This window comes from Sus scrofa, chromosome 3 (genome assembly GCF_000003025.6).
Source record: "Sus scrofa isolate TJ Tabasco breed Duroc chromosome 3, Sscrofa11.1, whole genome shotgun sequence".
NCBI lineage: Eukaryota > Metazoa > Chordata > Mammalia > Artiodactyla > Suidae > Sus > Sus scrofa.
The window spans coordinates 68,404,664-68,422,507 of NC_010445.4; the positions used below are offsets into that span (position 1 = coordinate 68,404,664).

The window sequence follows — 17,844 nt, forward strand, 5'->3', positions numbered from 1 at the left end:
AATGGACCAATGATCGGGCTGATTTTCTCCTCCAGCCTTGGGCGTTGTGTGGAGGCGGGGCTAAGGAGAGACGAAGCCCAACCCACCCACGTAAGGTGGGAGCTAGACCCAGGGGTAGGTGGGAGTTTACCGCAAAACTGGAAAAGGCTTGTCACCCCAGGACCCAGAGTGGCAAATTTGCAAAGGCCGCTCCAAAAATTCCAGTTTCCATGTTTTGGCTATTGTAAGCAGTGCTGCTGTGAACATTGGGGTGAACTGTCTTTTTGAATTAGTTTCCATCTTTTGTGGATATAAGCCGAGGCGTGGGATTGATGGATAACGTGGTAACTCCAGATTTTTTTTTTGTGGGTTTTCCGTTGTTGTTGTTGTTGGAGGGGCGTCCTTTTTGCTTTTTTTTTTTTTTTTTTTTTTTTTTTTTTTTGGTTTTCAGGGCCTCACCTGCAGCATATGGAAGTTCCCAGGCTAGGAATGAATTGGAGCTGCAGCTGCCAGCCTACACATCACAGCAACGCCAGATCCAAGCCAAGGCTGCAACTCATGCTGCACCTTGTGACAGCACCTGATCCTTAACCCACTGAGGGAGGCCAGGGTTCCAACCGCATCTTCATGGATACTAGTCAGGTTCCTAACCCATCGAGCCACACAGGGAACTCCCAGTCGAGTTTTTTTTAAATGACACCCACACTATTCTCCACAGTGGCTACACCAATTTATATTCCCACCAACAATGTAGGAGGGTTCCCTTTTCTCTACACCCTCTCCATCATTTATTATTTGTAGATTATTTTGGTAATGGCCGTCACCACTGGTGTGAGGTGATACCTCATTGTAGTTTTGATTTGCATTTCTCTAATAATTAACGATATTGAGCATCTTTTCGTGTGCCTGTTGGACACCTGTATGCCTTCTTTGGAGAAATGTGTATTTAGGTCTTCTGCCCCTTTTTAAATTAATTTTTACTTTTATTGAAGTATAGTTGATTTACAATGTTGTGTTAGTTTTGGCTGTACAGCAAAGTGATTCTGTTATACATATACATATATCCATTCTTTTTCGGATTCTTTTCCCATATAAGTTATTATGCTATGTTAATAGAGTTCCTTTTGCTATACAGTAGATCCTTGTGGATTCATCTATTTTATACATAGTAGTGTGTATATATTAATCCCAAACTCCTAATTTATCCCTCCCCCTCCACCTTTCCCCTTTGGTAACAATAAATTTGTTTTCAAAGTCTGTTTCTGTTTTGTAAATAAGTTCATTTGTATCATTTTTTTAGGTTCCACATATAAGTGATATTATATGATATTTGTCTTTGTCTGACTGGTGATAATAGGTAATCTCTAGGTTCATGTATGCTGCTGCAAATGGCATTATTTTATTCTTTTTTATGGCTGGGTTATATTCCACTGTGTATATGTAGTACATCCTCTTTACCCATTCCTCTGTCGATAGATATTTAGGTTGCTTCCATGTCTTGGCTGTTGTAATTTGTGCTGCAGTGAACATTAAGGTGCATGTATCTTTTCAAATGATGGTTTTCTCTGGATATGTGCCCAGGAGTGGGATCACTGGATCATATGGTTACTCTATTTTTAGTTTTTTAAGGAAACTTCTCACAGTTCTCCACAGTGGTTGTACCAATTTACATTCCCACCAACAGTGTAGGAAGGTTCCTTTTTGTTCACACCCTCTCCAGCATTTATTATTTGTAGAGTTTTTGATGATGGTCATTCTGACTTGTGTGAGGTAATACCTAATTTGTAGTTTTGATGTGCATTTCTCTAATAGGTAGCGATGCTGAGAATCTTTTCATGTGCTTTGTGGCTATTCGTATGTCTTCTGTGGAGAAATGTCTATTTAGACCTTGTGCCCATTTTTGGATTGGGGTTTTTTTATATTGAGCTGTATGATTATATATTTTGGAATGTAATCATTCATCAGTCACATCATTTGCAAATAGTTTCTCCCATTCCATAGGTTGTCTTTTCATTTTGTTTATAGTTTCCTTTGCTGTGCAAAAGCTTGTAAGTTTGATTAGGTCCCATTTGGTTTTTTTTGTTTGTTTTTTTTTCTTTTTGCCTTTTCTAGGGCTGCTCCCACGGCATATGGAAGTTCCCAGGCTAGGGGTCGAATTGGAGCTGTAGCCACCAGCCTACGCCAGAGCCACAGCAACGCGGGATCCTTAACTCACTGAGCAAGGCCAGGGATCGAATCCGCAACCCCATGGTTCCTGTTGGATTCGTTAACCACTGTGCCACAACGGGAACTCCCCATTTGTTTATTTTTGCTTTTGTTTATTTTGCCTTGAAAGACTCATCTGACAAAGTATTGCTATTAGTTTAGGTCAGAGAATATTTTGCCTGTGTTCTCTTCCAGGAGTTTTATGGTGTAATGTCTTATATTTAAGTCTTTAAGCCATTTTGAGTTTATTTTTATGTATGGGTGAGGGAGTGATCTAACTTCATTGATTTACATGCAGCTGTCCAGCTTTCTCAACACTGCTTGCTGAAGAGACTGTCTCTTCTCCACTATATATTCTTGCCTCCTTCGTCAAAGATTAATTGACCATAGGTGTGTGGGTTTATTTCTGGGCTTTCTGTTCTGTTCCATTGATCCATGTGTTTGTTTTTGTGCCAATATCACACTATTTTGAGTGTCCACAGACAGATAAATGGATAAAGAAGATGTGGTATATATATGCAATGGAATATTACTAGCCATAAAAAGAATGAATAATGCCATTTGCAGCAATATGGTTGGACCTAGAGATTATCATACTCTACGATAATCTGAAGTAAATTAGAAAGAAAAAGACAAATACCATATGATATCACTTATATGTGGAATCCAAAAAAAAAAAGATACAAATGAACTTATTCACAAAGCAGAAACAGACTCACAGACATAGAAAACAAATTTGTGGTTGCCAAAGGGGCCAAATTAGGGGGTTGAGATTAACAGATACATACTACTATACATAAAATAGATAAACAACAAGGACCTACTGTATAGCATAGGGAACTATATTCAATATCTTGTAATAACCTATAATGGAAAAGAATCTGAAAAATAATATATATTTATATGTGCATAACTGAATCACTTTGCCATACATCTGAAATTAATACAACATTGTAAATCTACTATACTTCAATTGAAATATATGTATTAGAATCTCCTAAGAGAATGAAAATAAATAATCAATTAAAAATTACATTGCCACTCCTTAAAAAGCAAAAACTCCAATTTTCACATCCGTTGTAATAGGGAAAATATGTGAGGAATGGGTACACACACCAAGTTTCTCAAAATTACTACTTTTTTGTAAGCATTGTGCCAGGCACGATGCAAAACACACTCACGCGCGCGCGCACACACACACACACACACACACACAAAGATACAGTAATACAAGAAATACAAAAAATGATGGTCCTTGGCCTTAGGGATCTCACAGTGTAATAAGGCAGGTATGTAAGCAAATACTGCAAATAGATGGTTGCAATACAAAGTGATTCATGTTTAACATGATAATATGCAATAAGTGCTCAGAAGGGATATGTTTTACCTGGGAAAAATCAAGTTTTCACAGAAGTAATAAGGCCAAGTAGGCCATTGAAGGCGAGGGTCAAAAACTGCCTAGCGACATGTCCACTTGGATATCCTACCATCAACACAAACAAAGAGCCTGAGTATAACTCACTCTGTCTCCCATCCCAACCCCTGCTCCTTCTTCAAGCATTTAATCCTCCAGTTTAGAGTCTTGGAGATAATCTTTGCTTTCTCCTCTTTCATCCTGACATATTAGTTATCTAGGCTGCATAACAAAAAAAACAAATTGTTACCTCAGAATTTAGTGGCTTAAAACAACAATAGACATTTACTAACTCACAGTTTCCTTGTATTAGAAATTCAGTAGTTTCGCTAGGTGGTCTGGCTCCCGGTCTGTCTTGAGGATACAGTCAAGATATCAGATGTGGCTGCAGCCATCTGAAGTCTTGACCATGGTTGGAGGATCCACTTCAGGAATGACAGTTTTCCATGACGGGCAAATTGATCCTGGCTGTTGGCAGTAAATCTTTATTCCTGTCCACACCGACCTCTCTATGAGGCTGCTTAAATATCTAAAAAGGAAAATTATAAGCCAATATCACTGATGAACATTGATGTAAAAATCCTCAAAAAAATATTATAAAATTGAATTAAAAAGTACATTAAGGAGTTCCCATCGTGGTACAGTGGTTAACAAATCCTACTAGGAACCATGAGGTTTCGGGTTCGGTCCCTGCCCTTGCTCAGTGGGTTAAGGATTTGGCATTGCCATGAGCTGTGGTGTAGGTTGCAGACGCGACTCGGATCCCACATTGCTGTGACTGTGGTGTAAGCTGGCGGCTACAGCTCTGATTAGACTCCTAGCCTGGGAACCTCCATATGCCACGGGAGCGGCCCAAAGAAATAGCAAAAAAAGACAAAAAAAAAAAAAAAGTACATTAAAAGGCTCATACTCCATGATCAGGTGGAACACAGGTTAGATTCCCAGCCCAGTACAGTGGGTTAAGGATCCAGCATTGCTGCAGCAGCATAGGTCACAGCTGCAGTTTGGATCTGATCCCTGGCCCAGGAAATCCATATGCCACAGGGCAACCAAAAAAGGAAGAAAAAAGACGGTCACATAGATCAATAGAACAGAATATAAAGCCCAGAAATGAAGTCACACTTATACGAGCAATTAATCTATGACAAAGGAGCAAAGAATATACAATGAGGAAAAGATAGCCTCTTCAACAAATGGTGCTGAGAAAACTAAGATATTAATACCCCAAATATGCAAAGATCCCTACAATTCAACAACAGAAAAACAACCCAATTAAAAAATGGGCGGAGGACTTAAATACACATTTTTCCAAAAACATGCAGATGACAACAAACACATGAAAAGATGTTCAAGATTATTAATTATCAAGGAAATGCAAATCGAAATCAAAATGAAATGTCACCTCATACCTGTTACTATGGCTAGTACCAAAAAGACAACAAATAATAAGTGTTGGCAAGGATAAGGAGAAAATGCACTGTTGGTGGGAATGTAAATTGGTGCAGCCTCTATGCAAAGCAGTATGGAGATTGCTCAACAAATTATTTGTTTGTTGTTAGGCCATGCCTGTGGCATGTGGGAGATCCCAGGCTAAGGATCGAATCCTTGCCATAGCAGTGACCCAAGCCACAGTAATGACAATACCAGATCCTTAATCACTAGCCTACCAAGGAATTCTTAACAAATTAAAAATAGAACTACTATATGATCCAGCAATTCCACTCCTGATTATTTGTCCAAAGAAAATGAAAACACTCATTAGAAATGATATATGCACCTCTATATTCATTGCAACATTATTTAGAATAGCCAAGATATGGAAGCAACCCAAGAGCCCATCAACAGATGAATGGATAAAGATGCAATATAAATATATACATATTTACAACAGAATATTACCCAGTGGTAAAAAAGAGTGAAATCTTGCCACCTGCAACAACACGGATGCACCTAAGCAGTATTAGGCCAAGTGAAATAAGTCAGAAAGAGAATTGCAAATATTTTATGATTTCACTTATATGTGGAACCTAAAAAACAAATGAACAACCAACCATAACAAAACAAAAGCAATGTTATGGATACAGAAAACAAACAAGTGTTTGCCAGAAGTGAGGGAGTGGAGTGGGATGGAAAGACAGTGAGGAAGTGTAAGAGGTACAAACCTCCAGCTGCAAAACAAATTAATGTCAGATATTAAATGTACAGTGTGAGGATTAGAGACGGTACATATAATATCCTTTGTGTTGTGACAGATGGTAACTAAACATATTGTGTTGTTCAGTTTGAAATGTATAGAAATACCAAAGCACTATGTTGTATAGCAGGAACTAAATAGTGTTGTAAGTCAGCTATACTTCAAAAACAAACAAGCGAATTCATAGAAGAGAAATCAGATTTGTGGTTAACAGAGCCAGAGGGGGATGGAGGGAGGGGAGTGGATGAAGGCAGTCTAAAGGTACAAACTTCCAGGTATAAAATAAATAAGGGCACCCCTGCGAACGTGGCGCTTCCTACGCGCTGTTCTCTGCGCCCTCAGCGCCCTGCCTGCCGCGGGCCTTGGGGGCTGTGGGCGGGCGCCGTCCAGTTGAGGCGCACCGGCCCTGCTCTGCTCTCAGAGCGAAAATTCACAAACATGAATGGATAACAGCAGAAAATGGCATTGGAACAGTGGGAATCAGCGATTTTGCACAGGAAGCTTTGGGAGATGTTTACTGTAGTCTGCCTGAAGTTGGGACAAAATTGAACAAACAAGAAGAGTTCGGTGCTTTGGAAAGTGTGAAAGCTGCTAGTGAACTCTATTCTCCTCTATCAGGAGAAGTAACTGCAATTAATGAAGCTCTAGAAGAAAATCCAGGACTTGTCAACAAATCTTGTTATGAAGATGGTTGGCTGATCAAGATGACACTCAGTAACCTTCAGAACTGGATGAACTAATGGGTGAAGAAGCATATGAGAAATACATAAAATCTATCGAGGAGTGAAAGTGGAACCCCTAAATAAACCAGTTTGAAACAACTTAAAAATAAAATAAAGTAAAATAAAATAAATAAGTATTAGGGATATAATTTACAATATGAGTAACACTGCTCTATGTTATACATGAAAGTTGACAGGAAAGTTATCACAAGAAAAAGTTTTTTATTTCTTTAACTTTGTATATACATGAGATGATGTGTGTTCAGTAAACATATCATGGTAATGATGTATGTAGGTCAAATCATTTATGCTGGACACCTTAAACACATACAACGCTATATGTCAGTTATATCTCTATAACACTGAAGAGGAAAAAAGTGACTGAGTGGAGTACCCTTGTGGCATAGGGGGTTAAGTATCCAGCAGTTGTCACTGCAGTGGCGTGGGTCCCTGCTGTGGTGCGAGAGTTGGAGCTCTTGCCCCTGAACTTCCACATGCCAGTGGTGCAGCCAAACTTTAAAGAAATTTAAAGCCAGGATCAGGGCAGGACCCGGGAATGTTGCACGGGGGAAGGTTAACTTGAGGAAGTGTCAGGTTTAGCATAACATTCCCAGCAGAAATCCAAAACTCTACCTAAGGACCAAAGAAGTGTTAGTCCCCTGGCGCCACCCCCCACCCCCAAGACGGTGGTCCTGAGGTGCAGCCTGAGGCAGACCCTGAGGTGCCGTCTGCAGTGAGCCGCCCGGCCTGGTGGGGGCGCCCTGTCCCACAGCTCCGGCGCCAGCAGGGAGCCGGAAGTGCCAAGTAACTGGGTCTTTGCCTTCTTGACTGTGGTCCTCTGCGCTTCTCCAGGCGTCGGGGTAGGAGGAGGGTCAAGGGTGTCGCCTGGTGGGAAGGGCTTGGCCGAGCTGGACGGGCGGGGCGCCTGCCCTGAGGCAGAGGTTGGAGAGGCAAGTGCTGGGCGGCCTGACGCCTAGAGCCCGGGTCCCACCGTGGGCCGGAGCTCGCCCTCCGCACGCGGGTGTGAGGCCAGGACAGACCGAGCCCAGTCTTTTCGCTGCTTCTCCCAGGCCTGGGGACTGGGCAGCAATTCTGTCCGGCGGGGTAGGCACCGTGCCAAGGGCCTTTGAGATTAAATGCATTAACTTCTTTCGAAGTCAGAAGAAAACTGAACCCTTAGGGTGGAAGAGAAGGTTTTTCGTTTTAGTTCTTTTTCCTTGCGTGGGGGTGGGGGGATGATGAAGTTTGAGGGCCCACGAAAATCTTTTTTTTTTTTTTTAATAAGGAAGCAAAAATGCTTGAGATCCACGAGTTTTGGGGGGGGTAGTTGGGGGGTTGGTTTTTTGTTTTTTGTCTTTTTATGGCTCCACCCACAGCACATGGAAGTTCCCAGGCTAGGGGTGGAATCTGAGCTGCAGATGCCAGCCTATGCCACAGCAACGCCAGATCCTTAACCCACTGAGATACGCCAGGGATCAAACCCACGTCCTCATGGGTACTAGTGAGGTTCCTTACCCCAGAGTCATCACAAGAACTCCCTGGATCCACGAAATTTTTAATGCCCCGCGGGAAAGGAGAACCATTGAGTTACTTGTCACACATAGAGTGTCCTGAGAGCTGTAAAAGGGTATAGGCACTTTTATGGGGGTATATAAAGAGTCCCTAAGCTATTCAGACCGAAAGGATGAGTAGGGTTAAGGAGGGGATACTCAGAAAAAAATATCTGAGGACAGGAGTTCCCATCATGGTACAGCAGAAATGAATCTGACTAGGAACCATGAGGTTGTGGGCTCGATACCTGGCCTCGCTCAGTGGGTTAAGGATCCAGCATTGCCATGAGCTGCAGTGTAGTTCGCAGATGCAGCTTGGATCCCAAGTTGCTGTGGTTATGGTGCAGGCCGGTGGCTGCAGCTCCGATTGGACCCCTAGCCTGGGAACCTCCATATGCCACAGGAGCAGCCCTAAAAAGACCAAAAAAAAAAGAATATCTGAGGACAGCAAGAGGCTAACCACCTGTGCTGAGCTGAAAGGCGCACCAGGGGTTAGGAGAAGGTGGAGGATGAGAGGGGAGTTGGCCACGAGCGGCGGGTGCATGAGGATGGAAAGTGGGAAGAGGACATGGGAAGAATTTTCAGAGCGAGGGTAAGAGTTTCAGATTTTGTTCAAGTGTGATTGGAAGCCATTGAAGAGTTTTTGGTAAGGGAGTATTTGATTACTTTTGGTTCAAGGCCCAGATTAAACAGATTGCAGAGGGACACCAGTAAGTGGACAGTTCTTGTCAAAAGTTGAGAGTATGGGGTCAGAAATAGATGCTGCTTAGTACTATGCCCAGACACATCAAGATGCATGTTTGAGGGTATAATGAAGAGAGTTGCCTCTTACCTCATTCAAAAAACAGTATTGGAATTGCACAAAAAGAAGAGATCTAAAAATGACCCGGGAAGCTGCAACCATTCAAAGTGATCTTAATAATCAATGAGAAAAATTACATTGCTCTGAGATCTCTCAAAATTGTCAAAACATTAGAAATTGTCTGTCAGTTTTAAGTGTACAGGAAAATGAAAAATAGTAAAATTAGTACCTGTTTGCACCAAACCATTATCAAGAATGGTTTGAACAGTGTTTGTGCTTGTCTTCTTCTCAGTATAACTTGTAGAGCAAGCAGTTCTCTATGCCTTACCAAGTTGTTATAGTCCTTTCTAAGTTTCAATCAACTTCCAACATTTTATCCTTTGAGTTTTGATTTTGTGAAATGTCTCCAAGAGTTCCTTTAATATGAAATTTTTTGCCAGGTTTACTTTTTCTGGAACATGTTCATACTTTTTGTCATGACTGCCTTCCTCATTTATGTTGATAAGCTCACCTTCACTAAATTCTTCTGTCTGCTTGTCTAGAGTCTATTAAATAGCAGCATTATCAATATTCTTACACTCAATTCTTTCTTCTGCAACTCCATTTATGTTCAACTCTCATTTTCAGTATGACCACTTCTCATTTCTTTGCTACAACTTCATCTTTCTTGGCCAATTTCCTCTCTCAGTTATCTATTTTTGTAAGATGTCAACAAAAATAAAAAGTGGGTTTATCACTAGGAAACAAGGAGGTAAAACAGGTGCCCTTGGCTGTCTGTACTTAACCTGAATAAGAGATCCATAGTGACTCAACACCAGCAGACTTTGAAAGAAGTGGCATAGTTGATTACTGATCATGACATGCACCTGTTATTTATGTAGTGATTTGTGGGCTGAAGAGCCAGCTGTGGTTTGTACTTTTATGTAATTATAGTTAACATTCTATGGCAATTGTGTCAATGGAGGACTGATGTTAATTAAGTATAAGCAATATTTGTATATTTTGGAACCATGTAAAATCAGCACTGCCTATACTCTAAAATGACACAAGTTTCAGATGTGAGAGAAGATAGGCAGGGAGAAAAAGGCTCTGTCTGCATGCTTATTTGTGTGTGTCAATCTGTGCTAGGCTGAAATTCAGCATTACATTGGTCTCATGCACTTAATTTAAAAGTACAGTTAAAGAGGAGTTCTCTTGTGGCACAGTGAGTTAAGGATCCAGCATTGTCACTGCAGTGGTCTGGGTTGCTGCCGTGGTGTGTATTCAATCCCTGGCCCCAGAAACTTCCATATGCCACAGGCACAGCCAAACAAAAAGAAGGTCAAAGATATTTATGATATGTGTTTTCTTGGTAAATGTTACACATTGATTTGGATTTATGGGTCAAGATGATTACTTTCAACATATTAGCATATTCTTTTATTTATTTGTTCACTTTACACAGCACACAATTGGAGCTCAGTAAAAAAATTTTGGAGTTCCCTTGTGGCTCAGTGTGTTAAAGGTCCAGCACTGTCACTGCTGCGGCTCGAGTCACTGCTGTGGCCCAGGAACTTCCACATGCCACAGGTGTGGACAAAAAAAAAAAATGTTCAATGACAAATGCTGACTTCCACTATCCAAAAGGAAAAGTTTGAAGAGGAATAACTTCACAGATTCATTTTGAGAAACACGTTTATCTTTGCAGACTTAGATCATTTTTAAAAATCCTTGGAGTTCCCTGGTGGCCTGGCAGTTAAGGATCCTGTGTTGTCACCAGGGTGGTTTGGATTCATTCCCTGCCCAGGAACTTCTGTATATTGTCAGTGCAGCCCCCCCCCAAAAAAAAATCCTAAACTCAAGTATTGATGAAAATTATCATAAATATCTTTCTCTTGGACCCAAGGACAATCAAAGAAGTTTTTATTTTTCTTGCATTCTTTAGCTAAAAAACAATTATATAGAATGTTCTCAGTTCCCAGAGGTGGGGACACTTTTTTAATCTAAAAAACATATTCTTTTATGATTGTCCTAGTATTGTTTTTGAAATATGTTTATTGTTAAATATAGACAGAGAAAATCTTATAAAATAGAACATCACCAACACTCCAGGACCTCCTTTTGTCTCTTCTAATCATGCCCTCCTTCCTTTCTAGAGAAAATCACCACCCTAATTTTTTGATAATCATTTCTTTGCTCTTTAAAAATAGTTTTAGGAGTTCCCGTCGTGGCGCAGTGGTTAACGAATCCGACTAGGAACCATGAGGTTGCGGGTTCGGACCCTGCCCTTGCTCAGTGGGTTAACGATCCGGCGTTGCCGTGAGCTGTGGTGTAAGTTGCAGACGCGGCTCGGATCCCGCGTTGCTGTGGCTCTGGCGTAGGCCGGTGGCTACAGCTCCGATTCAACCCCTAGCCTGGGAACCTCCATATGCCGTGGGAACGGCCCAAGAAATAGCAACAACAACAACAAAAAGACAAAAGACAAAAAAAAAAAAAAAAACAAAAACAAAAAAAAAATAGTTTTAGCATAATGTACTCATCCCTAAACAATATAATTATTTTTACTTATTTTTAAAATCTATGTTGATGGAATAATACTATACCCATTCTTTGTGTCTTTCGTCTTTTATTCAATATTATGTTTTTTAGAGTCATTCATGTCATTGCATGTAACTTTTAAGTGTGAATATAGTAGAATTTATCTATTCTAATATTGACTGAAATTTGTGTTGTTTGAAACCTAGGGTATTATGAATAGTCTTTTTGATGCTGGCTTTGGTTTTGTTGTTGTTGTTGTTGCTGTTGTCGTTGTTGTTTTTTGTCTTTTTGTCTTTTTAGGGCCGCACCCACAGCATATGGAGGTTCCCAGGCTAAGGGTCTAATTGGAGCTGTAGCTGCCGGCCTGCACCACAGCCACAGCAATGCCAGATTTGAGCCTCGTCTGCAAACTACACCGCAGCTCACAGCAATGCTGGATCCTTAACCCGCTGAGCAAGACCAGGGATCAAACCCGCAATCTCATGGTTCCTAGTTGTATTTGTTTCTGCTGAGCCACGACAGGAACTCCTGGCTTTGTTCATGTGTCCCTGGTGCATGTCCTTATCCACAGACTAATGACTGTGAACAAAAAGTCCACAAGGCTCTATAGATAAATTATTATAATTAATAAGAGAGTGCAGCAGTGTTGTTAAATAGAAAATTATTATACAAAAATCAATTTTATTTCTATAATTATCACCATACTAAAAATGAAATTTAAAAAGATGTCATGTAGAAGTTCCCACTGTGGCGCAGAGTGGGTAAAGGATCCAGCATTGATGCAGATGTGGCATAGGTCACAGCTCAGGCTCAGATTTGATCTCTGGCCCAGAAATAAAAGTTAATAAGAGATGACAAGATTTGGGGGAAAATTATAAAACTGTAGCTTGCTTTCTACATCAATATTCAGGTAAACGGCAAACAATGAGAGTTTTATTGCTTAACTTGCTTTTGTTTATCTGTGTGCCTTATTGCTACCTTCGCTATTGTGTTGAGTAGAAGTCATGAGAGCAGGCTCCTTGCTTTGGGTGGAAAACTTTCAACATTACCATTAAGAATGATATTTGTTTGTCACAAGACATGTTTCCTTGAAAACTCCATCTTGTCCTTCTTTACTTTATCCCATCTTCTTGTCTTCCTTTATCCCATCTTCCTGCTTTGTCAATTTTATTAAACTTACTGGTATAAAGTTTTTCATTACATCTTCTTGCAACTCTTTCCATGTCTGAGCATTTGTAATGATGTCACCTTTTCATTCCTGATGTTTGTTCTAAGTTCTCATTTGTTCTCCATTCCAAATCTGAGCCCTGGGGATAAGTGTAAGTAGCCAATAAAGAAAGAAGACAAGGGTGTTGGAGGTAGAGACAACAGCATGAGCAAATGCACTGGAGTGAATGCTATATTTGGTTTTATTTCAGTGAAAAGCATGAGGTGAAGAATAGCCTCCAATAATGTTGAAGGATCAAGTCATAAAGGATCTTGAATGGGACTTGAAGGGGAAAATGTGGTTATATTTTCCTTTTTAAGATTCTCTATGTACCAAATAAACATTGTGCTAAGCTCTGATAAATAGAATTTACAAGACAGGTTCTCCATCCTTGGGAAGCTCACAATATAGTGGGAGAGGCAGTCATAGAAAAAAATTACAACACAATGCAATAAATGCCAGTAAAGAAACAAAGTTTCTGAGGGCGGATAGCTTACTTTGAGACTGAAGTCTGACTTTTTGATTTGCTCCATTTAACATCTCTAAGCATTCTCAGGCTTACATTATAGGCAAACATCTAGGTCCCTTGGCAGCTATTACAATGGGATAGCCTAAAGAAGCTTGATTTAGTACCTAGTCTAACTCCTTTCTGCACTAGTCCCCTAGACCTATGTTCATTGTTTCAATAGAACATATAAATTCTTTTTTTTTTTTTTTTTTTGTCTTTTAGCCATTTCTTGGGCCACTCCCATGGCATATAGAGGTTCCCAGGCTAGGGATCCAATCGGAGCTGTAGCCGCCAGCCTACACTAGAGCCACAGCAATGCGGGATCCGAGCCGCGTCTGCAACCTACACCACAGCTCACGGCAATGCCAGATCCTTAACCCACTGAGCAAGGCCAGGGACCGAACCCACGACCTCATGGTTCCTAGTGGGATTCGTTAACCACTGAGCCACAACGGGAACTCCCATATAAATTCATTTTTATGAAAGCCAGTGATTTCTCTGTTCTTTCCTACAGGTGTAGAGAATATCTAAGCAGTGTCTGCAGTTCCATGTCTGGCCCAGCTGCCATGTATCATGTACCAACTACTAGCAAAGGGCCCTCTAGTCCCACACAGATTTATCAGCAACCTCCAAGGCTTCTCATTGTGCATATCGCTCTGCCATCCTGGGCCGACATCTGCTCCAACCTCTGTGAGGCTCTGCAAAACTTTTTCTCTCTAGCCTGCAGCTTGATGGGTCCCAGCCGCATGTCTCTCTTCAGCTTATACATTGTACAAAATCAACACGAGTGCATCCTCCCCTTTGTGGTGAGTATATCGAGATTTGTTCATTTTTATCCTGAATGCAGATGTGATATTTCTGGAGCAGAGATCACAGTTATTATTATTTACAGCAATAACTGTGCCCATTGCCCATACCCAATACCCAACACCCCACAAGCAACGCAATGAGAGCCAGATTGTCATCCTACACATGGGGGGGGTGGGTACTGAAGAAGAGGAACCCCCAAATTATTAATGTTGGAGTATAAATAGTCCACATCTTCCCCCCACACCTCCACTCCTGAGAGAGGGAGAGAAAGCTTGGCACTTACAGCCCTTTGGAATGTAAGAAATCCATCTCTCTCAAGCCCCTTTGAAATGTAAACACAGGGAGAGAAATCTAAATTTCTTCAGTGGTATCTGGCTACTCTATCACTCTTTAACTTCCAAGACTTGTCCTTTAACCTAGGTTCCAGGGGGTTTTTGCTCAAAATGCCCCAACTCTGCAGAAACATGAGAATATTTTCTCTAGAGTTCCACATAGGACTCACATGAAACTCCTCGTAGGGTTTCAGAAAGCAAAGGCTGGGCTTCGGGCAGTGCTTTTACAAAAGCCCCCTCACACATAGACAGCCATCTCTTTTCTTCCTCAAATTCAAATCTTCACTTTCTCCCCTTTACAAAATTCAGAATCTTGGGGAACAGAAAGACTGCAGATTCTAGTACATCCTCTTCTTGAGGCAGCCTTGCTTCTGGGACAGTCAGAAAAGACCTAATGGAGAGTTAGGAGTTTGATTCCTACCTGGTGTGAATAAGACCTCCCTCAGAGTGTCCATGGAAGTCATGCAGGAGCTTGGACTCCCCCTAGTCCCACTAACGTTAACAAGACATCTATCCCCCCTCACTTCCTACTGGGGTGGTATGGAGGAGTCAGAGTGAAGGCCATGTGGAGTATGGCAGTGAGGCATCATTTTACCTCCAAGGCAGGGTGGTGTTAGTGAGGGCCTAGTGGGAAGCCAGCACTTTTGGGACCATTTTCCTAGTGAAAAGCTTGCTTGTAATGAAGCTTCCTTACCCCCAGGGTGTCAGTAGGGGACATGCAAGGAACCTGAACTCCAACCCCCACACAGAGGTAACAAGGCACCCTCCCTTCCAGGTTGTAATCAGAAGCCAAATAGAGTCATACCCCAGCCTAGCAATAATTATATGGAAGCTTCACTTCCCGCATTGGTGCAGGGTCAGAGTAGGCCTGCCAAAGCTGAAGATTTAAACAAGATCTCCAAATGTCCAGAATACAATTTTAAAAATCACTCGTGATTATCAAGAACCAGGGAAATCTCAGTTTGAATGAGAAGGCAATAAACACCAACACTGAGATGACACAGATGTTAGAATTATCTGAAAAAGATTTCAAAGTAGTCATCATAAGAAGTCATAACTTCAGCAAGCAGTTATGAATATGTTTGGAAGAAGTGGAAAATATTTCTTTCTCACCAAAGAAAAAATATATATAAGGAAAAGCCAACTGGGAGTTCCCGTTGTGGCGCAGCGGAAACAAATCCAACTAGGAACCGTGAAGTTGCAGGTTTGGTCCCCTAGCCCCACTCAGTGGGTTAAGGATCCAGCATTGCCATGAGCTGTGGTGTAGGTCACAGACAAGACTCGGATCCCTCGTTGCTGTGGCTGTGTCGTGGGCTGGCAGCTGTAGCTCTGGTTAGACTCCTAGCCTGGGAACCTCCATATGCTATGGGTGTGACCCTAAAAGAAAAAAAAAAAAAATTAGAACCGAAAAATGCAATACCCATAATTTTAGCAACAAAAATCTACCATGGGTGGGCTCAACAGCAAAATGGAGAGGACAAAGGAACTTGAAAATAGAATAGAAATTGCCCAATCTAAGCAACGGAGAGAAAAGAGACTTTCAAAAAAATTAACAAAGGAGTTCCCATTGTGGCTCAGCAGGTTAAGAGCTCATCGCAATACCTGTGAGGATGCAGGTTCAATCCCTGGCCTCACTCAATGGGCAGCGTTGCCATAGGCTACAGTTTAGGTCACAGATGAGGCTTGGATCAGGTGTTGCTGTGGCTGTGGTGTAGGCCCCAACTGCAGCTCCAGTTTGACCCCAGCCCAGGAACTTCCATATGCCTTAGGTGTAGCTGTAAAAAGAAAAAAACTGTGTTTTGTTTTGTTTTGTTTTTTTCAATTAGCAAAGCCAAGGAACCTGTGAGACTATAACAGAGAGGTAACATTTATGTGATCAGAGTCCAAGAGGAAAGGGAAAGGAAAAATATTTAAGAAATAATCACTGGGGATGGAAAAATATTTAAGAAATAATCATTGAAAAAATTTCCCAAATTTGGCAAAAGTTATTAGCCTAAAGATTTCAGAGGCTGGCAAGCCCAAACAGGATAAACGCAAAGAAACCCATTCTAAGACACATCGTAATCAAAATTCTAAAACCTAAAGATACCTTACCTGTAAGAGAGAAACAATCAAGCAATGATAAGTTTTTTTCATCTGAAACCATGAAGACCTGAGAAAGTGTAACTTTTTCAAATGCTGAAAGAACAGAACTGTTAACCTGTAAAAGAACACTGTATCCAGTAAAAGTATCCTTAAGGAATGAATCAGAAATCAATATATTCTCAGATGAAGGGAAACTAAGAGAATTTATCACCAACACCTACATTAGCAGAATGGCCAAAGGAAGTTCTTTTTTTTTTTTTTTTTTTTTTTTTTTTTTGTCTTTTTGCCATTTCTTGGGCCGCTCCTGCGGCATATGGAGGTTCCCGGGCTAGAGGTCGAATCGGAGCTGTAGCTGCCAGCCTACGCCAGAGCCACAGCAACGCAGGATCCGAGCCGCGTCTGTGACCTACACCACAGCTCACGGCAACGCCGGAACCTTGACCCACTGAGCAAGGGCAGGGATCGAACCCGCAGCCTCATGGTTCCTAGTCGGATTCGTTAACCACTGCGCCACGACGGGAACTCCGAAAGGAAGTTCTTGAAACAGAAAATGGTAAAAGAATATCAGAAGGAAGAAAGAAGAATGGAAAGAATAAAATATGGATAAATATAATCAGAATAAAAATCATAATCAAAAGACTTTCTATTGAGTCTTCTAAATTATATTTGACAATTAAAGCAAAAACTAAAACATTGGTATGGTGTTAATATATAGAGAGGAAGTATTTAGGTTAATTATAAACAGGGGAGGGTGAAAGGATTTAAAGGAAATTAAATTTTCTATACTCCAGTCAAAATGGTAAAAAATGGAATTCTAAGAAAATATTCAAGTAACCCATAGATTAATAGGTAAAAGGAAAGAGAGAAATGAAAAACTGAGGGAACAAACAGAACACAACAAATAAATTGGCGGGTTGACTTACTAATAATTATATTAAATGCAAATGGTTTTAATTCACCAATTAAAAGAAAGAGATTGGCAGAGTGGGGGTGAGTGGGTATGACTCAGCTATATCCTCAGCTATATCAGTTAGTCGCTACAAGAGACTAACTTCAAATTACAATAAAAGTAGGTTGAAAATAAAAGGATGGGAAAAGATAATAATCAAAGCAGAAGTGGCAGTATTAATATATCAAATAAAGTAGGCATCGTGATAAAAGAGTCGCAGAACTAGAATAAGTAATCCTAAAATTTATGTGGAACCACAAAAGACCCAGAATTGCCAAAGCAATGTTTGTGGAGATTTTCATTGCTCGTTAATGGATATTGCTAAATAAATAACTTAGGGGAATTATATAAAAATGGAATTACAAGGATAACCACTAAAACAAATACAACCCTTTCTAATTATGATAAGAAAAACATATAGAACAAATTTATATAGCTTGCAAAAGCTCTGAAAAAAGTGTGTACCTTAATATAATTAAATAATTGTATCTGTCATATTAATAAATGTGACATACTAAAAACTTTAAAAACATATTTGATTGCAAAGCACAGCTCTGCTGTATTTAGAGA

At 40.7% G+C, this 17,844-nt stretch overlaps 1 protein-coding gene and 1 pseudogene across 2 annotated transcripts in view; both read left to right on the forward strand.

Moving 5' to 3' along the window:
• On the forward strand, window positions 10-6,579 carry LOC100517819 (annotated as a pseudogene).
• M1AP (meiosis 1 associated protein) overlaps window positions 7,305-17,844 on the forward strand; it is an 82,699-nt gene continuing 72,159 nt past the window's right edge. For both annotated transcript variants that reach the window (XM_003125014.5, XM_005662438.2), the window contains exons 1-2: window positions 7,305-7,374; window positions 13,613-13,904. In XM_003125014.5, coding sequence (XP_003125062.3) covers window positions 13,647-13,904 — 258 coding nt within the window. In that variant the 5' untranslated portion in view covers window positions 7,305-7,374; window positions 13,613-13,646. The remainder of the gene's footprint in view (window positions 7,375-13,612; window positions 13,905-17,844) is intronic.